At 35.6% G+C, this 12,669-nt stretch overlaps 1 protein-coding gene across 4 annotated transcripts in view; it reads right to left on the bottom strand.

Moving 5' to 3' along the window:
* The window catches only part of PPP2R3A (protein phosphatase 2 regulatory subunit B''alpha), a 168,559-nt gene that overhangs the window by 66,384 nt on the left and 89,506 nt on the right, over positions 1-12,669 (bottom strand). For all 4 annotated transcript variants that reach the window (XM_081302778.1, XM_081302781.1, XM_081302779.1 and 1 more), the window contains one exon: positions 4,806-4,880. In XM_081302778.1, coding sequence (XP_081158904.1) covers positions 4,806-4,880 — 75 coding nt within the window. The remainder of the gene's footprint in view (positions 1-4,805; positions 4,881-12,669) is intronic.

The raw sequence follows: 12,669 nt of genomic DNA, 5'->3' as shown, positions 1-12,669 counted from the left end.
GTCTAAGAACAGCTGACAAAATAATTACCTAAACAAACTGAAAGTCTTTTCCTATAGTAAAGGGGTTTTTAAAAAAATATATATATTTTTTAGTTGTTGATGAACCTTTATTTATATTCAGTGCCTTACATATGCTAGGCAAGCATTCTACCACTGAGCCACAACCCCAGCCCTATAATAAAGGTTTTTTACTTGCGGGGGAAGGAGGATAATGGGGATTGAATACAGGGGCACTCTACCATTGATCCATATTCCTAACCCTATTTTGTATTTTATTTAGAGACAGGGTCTCACTGAGTTGCTTAGTGCCTAGATTTTGCTGAGGCTAGCTTTGAACTTGTGATCCAACCTCCTGAGCTGCTGGGATTACAGGTGTGCACAACTGAACCCAGATGTGGTAAAGGTTTTTAAAGAATTAAGAGTTGTCCAACATCCCACCTACAAGCTAATTTTTGAGTCATGCTTTGTGTCAGTGGTTTTTTCCAAGTGTAAAGTGATGTAATTGAAGAACACTAGCATGTATACATAATACAGAATAAAGGCTGAGTTCCCTTATCCAAGTGATAACACTAGAGACATTTCAGGTTTCAGAATGTTTGGGATTTTGGAACATGTGCATACACTTTATTGGTTGAATATCCCTAATCTGAAATGCTCCAAAATCTGAGAGACAGAGAGAGAGAGAGAGAGAGAGAGAGAGAGAGAGAGAATGAATGTGTGTGTGCACATGTGTGCAGTACTGGGAATTGAACCCAGAGCTTCATTCATGCTATGCAAGCACTCTATCACTGACCTACATCCCCATCTCTTTAAACATTTTAAAATTTTGAAACAGGATCTCAGGCTAGCCTTGACCTTTGTGACACGCCTGACTCAGGCCTGTGATGTGTCACCGTGCCCAGCCTAAATCCAAGACTTTTTGAGTGCTAATGCGCAAACAATTTCAGATTTGGAGCATTTCAAAGTTTGGATTAATGATGTTCAGCCTGGGTATTATGGTTCTACCCTATATGCCACTGAGATTATATGATATTCAACAGGGTCATATGATAAAATGATTTTGCTCTTTGGAGCTATTTGTCATTAATTCTGAGGCTGATCTTTATAAGTCTCTTAGAAACAGTGTAATATCTGTTTTTGATATATAAGCAGGATAGAAGACAATGCTTTAGTATGGTACTTTTGTGCCTAATGACATCATCAATGAATTTCATACTGGAAGGTCTTATTTGATATTTGTTCTAGAAAAACTCATTGTACTATGAAATAATACAAAAGTTTCAATGATTTCATGTTATTATTTCACCAGGTTTCATAATACAAAAGGCACTATGGAGAACAAGTGCAATAAAATTTTATTTCCAGTTGTTCATTGTTACACCTTTTAGTTTCACTTTTCTTTTTTTGGGGAGTAATATGAGATTATTACAAGAGCAATCACTTGTCTTAGTACATACATTCTGTATTCCCATTTGAATCTTGTTTACTACTTATGCTGTAATGCTGGGTTTTTAAAAATTTTTTTTTGAGAGAGAATTTTTTAATATATATTTTTTTAGTTTTTGGTAGACACAACATCTTTTATTATTTTATTTTTATGTGGTGCTGAGGATCGAACCCAGTGGCCCGCGCATGCCAGGCGAGCGTGTTACCGCTTGAGTCACATCTCCAGCCCTGTAATGCTGTTTTGATTTGCTATATTATTATGTTTCATCACAAGTATTTCTTGGTTAATGACTACTTCTGAGTAATAGATTCACTTTTGTGAGTTGGGGATAAAGCAGAATAATACAACAAATTGTAAATTTAACAAATATAAACAATAATGTGCAAATACCATGAAAAATATGACAGCAGAGATAATTAATGCATTCTATTAATTGACCAGTATGTTTTTTTTTGTTCAATGATCATTAACATGACAGAATTAATGAAAATGTAAATTATACATGAACAAAATGACTTCATGGCTTTTCATTTTAAAAATCATAAGTCTTCTTAGGACTACTTGCTAGATGACCACAAACAATTATAGGTCCAAATAATTCAGAAAATATCAAACAAGAAAACAGAAAAAGAGAACTTATCTGTGTTACTTTTCTGTTTATTAACATCTTTTCTAAGAATGATTCCAATAAAAGGTTCCTCTTTAAAGAGTATTTTCTGAATTAGCTGAAGGTTGTACTTTATTATTTCTTAGATCTTTCTCACCTCCTATGTTTCTAAAATTATGCTGTTAATGTGCCCAGAGTTTACAGAAGAGCCAACAACAAGAACCCAATAATTTCCTTTAGGATTGCTGGTAGAGTTAATGCAGAATTCTTAAGCAAGAATAATTTTACTTATTCACTCAATAAATAAATAATGTGTGTCTATTATGTGTCAGGCACTATTCTAAGTACTGGGCAGACAGCAGTGAAAAATAAAGACAAAGCTCTTGCTTTCAAGGAATTTGTATTATGTAGAAGGAGATGAACAATAAATACAGTACAATTTAAATATCAGTTAATAAGAGTAAAGAAGAAAAATAAAGCAGGAGAAAGGAACACAGAGTGTGGGGGAGGAAGCAGAGTAAAAATATGGGTCAAGAAGGCAAAGAGTGATGACAGAAAACATGAGCAGGTATCTGAGGGAGGACTGATGTTAAGTGGCAATTGGCAGAAGAGCATTCCAGGCAGAGGACAGTGGAAAGCACCTGAGGCAAAAGTGGGCTTGGTCTGCTCTGGAACAGCAAAGGTGAGGTCAGAGAGAAGGGCTGTAAAGGTATAAGTGGGGGTGGGGTGGGTTACAGAGAGTTGGCAAGGACTGTAGCTTTGATCTGAGTGAGATGGGAAACCACTGGAGGGTTTGAGCAGAAGAGTGACATGATCTAACTTACATTTTTAAAGGATAACTCTATTTGCTATGGGGAAACTAGACTGACTATGGGGCAGTAAGAGTAGAATGGAAAGACCAATTAGAAGTAATCCAAGTGAAAAATGAGAGTGGCTGGAGGTAATTTAGTTTAGTGTTGTGGTTAATGAGCAAAAATAGCTTGTGAGATAGTCTCAGATGACAGTGACACCTTCTGGCTCACAAAAATCTTACAAAATTTTACAGTGATAAGACAGAGCTAGTGGAAGAGCAAAGAAAGAAGTTCCTACAAGAGGAGTTAAAAAAACAAAAACAAAAACAAAAACAAAAAAAACAAGAAAAGCAGTAGAGGCAAGGGGCATCTCACTTGAATTTATCAGAGAATGTGAGTCATGCCTGTCCTGAATGTATGGGATGCCCCAGAGAAGATCTTGGAGTTAGGGCAGGAATGTAGGAACTGGCTGCCCTGTGACTGACTGAAGCTGTGCCTGAGAAACAGGGAGTGAGAGCCCCTCACAAAATGGACTGTGATTACATTACTTTAGATTCATAGATGATTTATTTTCTGTTTACACTAAGCTATTTCTCATTATTTTTCTAGTTCTACCTTTGAAGTACTAGAGACACATCTCTTTCCAGAACTGTTGAAAATTATTTTCAGTATTATTTGAAAATTCTAAAGATCAAAAGGATATTAATATTCATGATACAGCAAAGGTATATATCATAAAAGCAGAATGAATATACTACTTAATTTTGTTTATATTAAGAGTCTTCTTTTAAAAAATTTTTTTTAGTTGTAGATGAACACAATATCTTTATATTATTTATTTATTTTTATGGTGCTGAGGATTGAACCCAGTGCCTCATATGTTCAAGGCAAGCACTCTACCACTGAGACACAACCCCAACCCTATAAGAGTCCTCTTTTAAGCACTGAACACATGTAAGAAGGGAAATGGATACAAATGAAGAAATTATTACTTTGAATTTATACTATTTTCCTTCTACTCAAAATAATCATTATAACCCCATGTTACCTTCTGGATAATGATCTAAAAACCTGGATACTAAACAGTGATAAAAAAGTGCTTTAATATTAACCTATTATGTCCTATCATTCCATTTAAGGAATGCCTAAAAACCTTAAATTGAGCAATAAATATACCACTTCTGATAACTTTGAAATAAATAAATGTTTTTAGAATTCTACTCTTTTGGGAAAACAGGTGATGATCAGTCATAATATTCATTAGTATTATTAATGACATTAATGATAATAAGTTGTATAATAAACTCTAGATTATGATTTCCAACCTATTTTAACATATTTGTATTACTTTAATTAAAATATTTGCAGAATTGAAAACTTGGGACTTAACACATTAAGATAAAATAGAGATCAACCCTTAAAAACAGCATACTACAGGAACACAGCCACATCAATGTTTACAGCAGCACAATTCACAATAGCTAAATTATGGATCCAACCTAGATACCTTTCAGTAGATGAATGGATAAAGAAAATGTGGAATATTATTCAGCATTAAAAGAATAAAATTATGGCATTTGCAGGTAAATGATGGTTTTGGAGAATATGATGCAAAGTGAAGTAAGCCAATCCCAAAAAAACAAATGCTGAATGTCTTCTTTGATATAAGGATACTGATTCATAATGGACCTGGAGGGGAGAGCATGGGAGGAATGAAGGAACTTTATATAAGGCAAAGAGGAGGGAGGGGAACGAAGGGGGCATGGGGGTAGAAAGATTGGACATCAATACCCTAAGTACATGTATGAAAACACGAATGGTGTGACTCTACTTTTGTGTTCAACCAGAGACAAGAAAAATTGTGCTCTATTTGTGTATTATGAATTGAATTGCATTCTGCTGTCATATGTAACTAATTAGAATAAATAAAATAAAAAAAATTAAAAAAGAGTCAACCTACCGTGGTGATATAGCGAGAGTGGAATTCTGGAGCATCTTTCAGGAACGTAAGGCCAGGGTGTGTATCCACCACATCCTGAAAAAGATCCAAAACTAAATTAATAAATCTATATTGAAAAAAACCCTATGGAATTTTTTCCTTCCTGTAGAATAAGTTACAAGTTAAGCAAATTTGCCATTTAGAATACTGAATAACGCACTTAAAATTTAATTAATACCTGAAGTCTAAATTTTATTGTAAGCATACTTAACACTGTATACATACTTAAGTACACTATGTATACGTACATTAAGTATACATAGTATAGTGTACTTAAATGTAAGTTAAATTTTTTTTTAAGAGAGAGTGAGAGAGGGAGAGAGAGAGAGAGAATTTTAATATTTATTTCTTTTAGTTATCGGCGGATACAACATTTTTGTTTTGTATGTGGTGCTGAGGATCGAACCCAGGCCGCATGCATGCCAGGCGAGCGTGCTACCGCTTGAGCCACATCCCCAGCCCCAAGTTAAAATTTTAATTTAACTATATTTGGTGATTTGTGAATCAAATGTATTAGAGGTATATACCATAGTTCTAACACATCAAAAAATGTCAAGGATAGTTGGGCGCAGTGGTACACTCTTGTAATCCCAGCAGCTCGAGAGGCTGAGATAGGAGTTCAAAGCCAGTCTCAGCAATGGTGAGGTGCTAAGCAACTCTGTGAGTTGTTTCTCTAAATAAAATACAAAATAGGGCTGGGGATGTGGCTCAGTGGTTGAGTCCCCCTGAGTTCAATTCACAGTACCAAAAAAGAAAAGAAAGGAAATGTCAAGGAAATTCATCTGACAGATTTTGATAGGGGTTGTTAAGTAATAGTTACACAAAAAGGATGACAGAAGCCAATGAGAATGGTTATCTTTCTTTATCTAGAGGCATGAGAAAGTTTTGAAAACAAACAAATAAACAAAAAAACCCATGCAGTTAAAATCTATGTTAATGGGGCTGGGGATGTGGCTCAAGCGGTAGCATGCTCGCCTGGCATGCGTGCGGCCCAGGTTCGATCCTCAGCACCACATACAAACAAAGATGTTGTGTCCACCGAGAACTAAAAAAAATAAATAAATATTAAAATTCTCTCTCTCTCTCTCTTTAAAAAAAATAAAATAAAATCTATGTTAAATATGTAAACCAGCTAATGTCCATCAATTTTTATTAAAAGGGAAATGTGGACAAATCTGTTTGTAATTTAGAATTTTGTTTATTTTAAAATTTGTTATCTTGTTATCACTAACAATTATTATAATAATTAATACACAGAATACTGTTTCTATTTTCTAATTAGAAATTGAAAATACTTTATCCTAGAGAATCTATTAGAGATAATTATTGTTAAAAACCAGAGGCAACTATAAGGGCAACATAGATATAATCTATTTATTGGCTAGTCATCAATAGACAAACATTAGCTGTATCTCTTTGTTTCTTCAGAGCAGTTAGCTATATACATCTACCAATATAGTCTAGAACCAGGGAATCTTATAATTTCTTTTTTGTTTGTTTTTAAATCTAGAAACAATTTTGGACTCACAAGTAAGTTGCAAAAAATATTATGGAGAAATTTCCTAGGCCCTTCTTCTAACTTCCTATAACAACTCACAAACCATAGTTTAATGACTGAAACCAGGAAATGAATGATGATACAATAATAAACTATAAACCTTATTCAAATTTCACTATTTTTTTCTGTTCCAGTATTCTACAGTGCATTCATTTTTTTTCTATACTGAGAACTGAACCCAGGGTGTTCTACCAAAGGCTTCATCCGCAAACCCTTTTTATTTTGACAGGGTCTTGCTAAATTGCTGAGGCTGGCCTTAAACTTGTGACACTCTTGCCTCAGCCTTTGGAGTAGCTGGGATTACAGGTGGTACTAAATGCACCACTGTGCCTAGCTGCATTTAGTTTTTATGTCTCATTGGTCTCTTCCAATCTGTGACAGGTCCTTTCCTTGTCTCTCATGATTCTGAATACATATATCCTCTATTTATCTTTTTGTCTGGTTTATTTCACTTAACATGCTGTCTTCTGGTTCCATCCAATCTTGCCTTACCTGCAAATGGCAAGATTTCATTCTTTGTGGCTGAATAAGTCTCTGCTGTGCCATGTTTTCTTTATTCATCCATCTCTCTTTTTTTAAAATTCCTTTATTTATTTCATGTGGTGCTGAGGATCAAACCCAGTACTTCACATATACTAGGCAAGCACTCTACCACTGAGCTACAACCCCAGCCTTTATTTATCCATCTCTTGATGGGTATCTAGGCTGTTTCCATGTCTTGGCTATTGTGAACAATGCCAAAGTGAATACGGGTATGTAAGTGTTTCTTCTGTATGCTGACATCAGTTCCTTTGGATGTATACTCAGTGAGGTACAGCTACACCATACAGAGGTTCTATTTATAGTTTTTAAAGGAATCTTCATACTGTTTTCCATAGTGGGTATACTAAGGATTCCCACCAACAGTATAAAAGGATTATTCTTTTTCCTCCACACCCCTGCCAGCACTTGTTGTCACTGTTGTTTTAAATATATATATATTTTAGTTGTAGATGGACATAATATCTTTATTTATTTTTATGTGGTGCTGAGGATTGAACCCAGTGCCTCACACATGCAAGGTACATGCTCTACCACTGAGCGACAACCCCAGGCCCTGTTGTTATTTTTATAACAGTCATTCTGACTGGGAAGAGATGGAATTGCTTTTCATATTTATTGACCATTTACACTTCCTCTTTCTTGAAGTATGTGTGTGGGTGTATATATGTATATACATATATATTTTTTAGAAAATTGCTCAGCTCCTTTTCCCATTTATTGACTGGATTTACTTTTCTTTTGAGTTTTTTTTTTGTTTTAGTATCTCTATTTTTGTTTGTTTATGTGGTGCTGAGGATTGAACCCAGTGCCCTCATGTTTGAGGCAAGTGCTCTGCCACTGAGCCACAACTTCAGCCCTTTAAGTTTTTAAAATGTATTCTAGATATTAATTCTTTGGCAGGTGAGGAGCCGGCAAAGATTTTCTTTCATTCTGTAGGTTGTCTTTTCACTCTTCTGGTTGTTTTCTTTGCTGGTGCAGAAGTTTCTTAATTTCAGGTACTCTCATTTGTCAAGTCTTGTTTTATTTCCTGGGCATGGCAGCTCCTGAGAATGAAGGAATTTTCTTGCTAAGATAACCACTGGAGTCACCCAGGAAATGACTGCCTGTCCCAATATCTTGCAAGACTCTATGTTTTCTTTTAGTAGTTTCAAATTTTCAGGTCTTATATTAAGGTCTTTGATTTATTTGGTTGATTTTTTTTTGTACAGAGTAAGAGACAGGGGTCTAGTTTCAGTCTTTTACATTGAATATCCAGTTTTTCCAGCACAATTTGTTGAACTTTTGGCACCATTGTCTGGAATCAGATGGCTAAAGCTGTATGGATTTATATCTGGGTCCTCTATTCTGTTCCACTGCTCTGTAAGTATTGTTTTTATTATTAAGATTCCGTAACATGTTCTAAAATCAGATCTTATGATGCTTCCAGCACTACTATTTTTGCTCAGGATTGTTTTGGTTATTTGTGTTTCCACAGAAATTTTAGGATTATTTTTTTCTATCTCTGTGAAGAATTTCATTGGCATTTTGATGGTGACAGCACTGAATCTGTAGACTACTTTTAGCAGTATGGCCATTTTAACAATGTTAATTTTCCCAGTCCAAGAACATGAGAGGTCTTTTCACTTCCTAGAGTCTTCTTCTATTTCTTTCTTCAGTGTTTCATTGTAGAGGTCTTTTACATTCTTACCTAGGTTATTCCTAGGGATCTCTTTATGTGTGTGTACATGGGGGTGGTGGGCCACTATGAATGGGATTGCTTTCCTGATGTTGTTTCCAGTGAGTTAATTATTAGGATGTAGAAAAGCTGTTGATTTTAGTAGTTGATTTTGTACTCTGCTACTTTATTGGACTTGTTTATCAGTTCTGAGAGTCTTTTGATGGCATATTTAGGATATTATTGTCAGGTCGGTGGCGGTGACTTAGGAACAAAGCACCAAGCAGCCTGCGTGCGTGAAAGAAACATCAATCAGGCACCAATGGAAATGCTTGTCAATCAACAGGGTTCTCCTGGTCAATCCTGGATCTCAGCCAGTTCCTCCGACCAATTCCAGTGGGACAAAGGACTCTAAAAACCCCTTTTCCTGTCCAGAGCACTTCCCTTCCTGCTGTAAGCCCCATGAAATTTCAGTCCGGTTGAGTCCCCACTGGTTACTCCTCAGACTCTCTTCCTATCTGCTCTGTGGTTCTGATAGAGTTTTGCCTGGGAGTGGAATCTCAATAAAGCCTTTTTAATTCTGCCTCCTTTTGGTTGCCGCCACTGCCTGACCTTACATTTATGCGTATATAGAACCACATCATCTGCAAAAAGTGATAATTTAAAGACTTCCTCTTTTTCTACTTATATGACTTTTTATTTCTTTCTCTTGCCTGATTGCTCTTCCTAGAATTTCTAGTATTGAATAAGAGTGCTGAGAGTAGACACCCATGTCTTATTCCTTAATCTTAGAGAAAATATTTTCAGATGTTCCCCATGCAATATGATGTTGGCTATGTGTGGAGAGTGGTGACAGTGACTGGGAGACCAGTGTCTGAGATTGGGGTCCCTGATGACTTCACGGCTGTGGCATATTTGGTGACTGGGAAAATTTCTGTGCAAAGGCATAGGATGCCTGGTTGGTATGGAGATGTCCTCCATGCTAGAGTCTTATTGGCTTCGACCTTATTCTCAGGCATGGCAGCTCCTGGGAATGAAGGAACTTCCTTGCTAAGATAACCACAATGTTTCATCAGTTCTGCTGCTCCTGAATCTGCCCGCAAATTAGTAACTTTAAACAATGGACTTTCTTGAGAGCTGCACAATGCTCCTAACATTGCACATTGCAAATGTAGAATGTAACTGAGGAAATAGTTGCATGCTGTCGCTAACTCTGTAACTTTCATGAATATAAAGAATAATGCTTGCAGTCTTTAATCTGATTTAGACACATATATAATAAAGATTGCTGGTGTAATTCTTCAGACCTGCTTCTCCATCACAGAACAGCGCTCCACCTGACCCCAGCTGTTTTATATTCAAGATCTGTGTGTATGATTCTTTATTTCTTCCAATCGCTCATCACCCCTTGCCAGAACCTGTTCGTTTGGCTGTGCTGGTCACGGCAGATATGTGTATGTCATATGTATCTTTTATTATGTCAAGGTATGATTATTTTATACTTAACTTATTCAGGGCTTTTATCATAATGGAATGTTGACTTTTTATGAAAGGCTTTTTCTACATCTATTGAGATGATCATGTGATTTTTATCCTTGATTCTATTTATGTTCTATATTATGTTTATTGATTTGTTAAACCATTCTTGCATCCCTGGAATAAAACCAACTTGATCATAGTGTATGATCTCTTTAATGTGCTACTGAATTCTATTTGCCAGTATTTTGGTGAGGATTTTTACTTTTATGTTCATCAGGGATTTTGTTCTGCAGTTTTCTTCTTTTGTTGTGTCCTGCCAAGTTCTGAGAGCAGGATAATGTTGGTTTTGTAGAATGAGTTTGGAATGGTTCCTTCCCTTTCTCTTTTATAAAATAGTCGGAGAGCACTGTTTTTGGTTTTTCTTTAAAAGTCTGGCCAATTCAGCAATGACTCTATCCAGTCCTTGCCTTTTCTTTGTTGGGAGACTTTTTATTACTGCTTCAATCTCATTACTCGTTATTCATCTTTTAGATATTTTATTTTAGATGGTTCACTTTCAGTTAGTCATATGTGCCCAAAAGTTTGTCCATTGCTTTTAGATTTTCCCATTTATTGGCATATAGTTTTTCCCAATATTCCCTAATGATCCTTTGAATTTTAGTGGTAACTGCTGTAATGTCTCATTTTTCATCTCTAATTTTATTTATTTGGAACTTCTCTCTCTTTTCACTAGTTTAGTTAAAGGTTTGTCAATTTTATTTTTCCAAAAAAAAAAAAAAACAACTCTTAGTTTCACTTATCCTTTGTATTGTTCTTTTAGTCTCTGTTTATTCATTTTTGCTTTCTTCTTTATTATTTTCCTTCCTTCTCCTAATTTACAGTTTGGCTTGTTCTTGTTTGTCTAAGACACTGGAATCATTATTAGGTTTTATTAGGGTTAAGGAGCAAATAAGGAAATGGAAAGACATACAGAAACTAGCCAGAGGAGGATGCTGTTATTATCCCTTGGGCTAACTTATAAGGGTTAGGAATGGAGTTATGGGACATTAGAGGAAACAGAACCATGGAGAAGAGGTTGTGGAATAGAAGCTGTATTATAGAGGGATAGAGTTACTGTGCTGAATAAAAGAGTGGGAAGAAATGTCAGCTTCTCCCCTCTCCCCTTCCATTTGCTAGCAGCATTTCTTATTGGCCAGACCCAACCAAAGCTAATCAGAAAAAGCCCAAAAGACGCAGTTTGCACAGGTGAAAGCAGAGTTAAGAATGAATCTAGAAAAAAACCAGGGATAGTAGGAACATACCTCAATATTGTAAAAGCTATATATTCTAAACCCAAGGCCAATATCATTCTAAATGGAGAAAAATTGAAAGCATTCCCTCTAAAAAGGGAAACAAGACAAGGATGCCCTCTTTCACTACTTCCATTCAACACAGTCCTAGAAACTCTAGCCAGAGCAATCAGATAGATGAAAGAAATAAAAAAGCAAAGGGATACAAAAAGGAAAAGACAAACTCAAACTATTCTTATTTTCTGACGCCATGATTCTATCTTTAGAAGATCCAAAAAACTTCACCAGAAAACTACTAGAACTCATAAATGAATTCAGCAAAGTAGCAGGATATAAAATTAACACCCATAAATCAACTGTGTTCCTATACATCAGTGATGAATCAACTGAAAGAGAAATTAGAAAAACTATCCCATTCACAATAGTTTCAAAAAAAAAAATTCTGGGACTCAATCTAACAAAAGGGTGAAAGACCTCTACAATGAAAACTACAGAACACTATAAAGAAAGAAATTGAAGAAGACCTTAGAAGATGAAAACATTTCCCATGTTCTTGGATGGGCAGAATTAATATTGTCAAAATGGGCATACTACCAAAAATGCTATACAGATTTAATGCAATTTCCATTAAAATTCCAATAACATTCTTCATAGAAACAGAAAAAGCAATCATGAAATTAATTTGGAAAAACAAGAATAGCCAAAGCCATCCTTAGTGAGAAAAGTGAAGTAGGAGGCATCATGATACCAGACTGTAAATTATACTACAGAGCTAATAGTAACAAAAATGGCATGGTATTGGCACCAAAACTGACATGAAGACCAATGGTACAGAATAGGAGACACAGAGACAAACCCACATAAATACAAAGGTGCCATAAACATACCAAAAATCCATATGTAGCCAAATGAAATTAAATCCCTATCTCTCACCCTGCACAAAATTCAACTCCAAGTAGATCAAGGACCTAGGCATTAGACCAGAGACCCTGTGCCTACTAGAAGAAATCATAGGCCCAACTCTTCATCATGCTGGATATTAGGAACTGAATTCCTCAACAAGACTCCTAAAGCACAAAAAGTAAAATCAAGAATCAATAAATGGGATGGTATCAAACTAAAAAGCTTTTTCACAGCAAAGAAACATCAAGAACATAAATAAAGATCCTACAGAATGGGAGATAAATCTTTGCCACCTGCACCTCAGATAGAGCATTAATCTCCAGAATAAACAAAAAACTCAAAAATTTCAACACCAAAACAACAACAACAACAACAACAACAAACCCATCAATAAATGGG

This window comes from Spermophilus citellus (genome assembly GCF_964194105.1).
Source record: "Spermophilus citellus genome assembly, chromosome: 7".
In the NCBI taxonomy this organism is placed as follows: domain Eukaryota; kingdom Metazoa; phylum Chordata; class Mammalia; order Rodentia; family Sciuridae; genus Spermophilus; species Spermophilus citellus.
The sequence above is the reverse complement of the archived record's forward strand: the minus strand, read 5'-3'. Positions and strand labels throughout refer to the sequence as shown.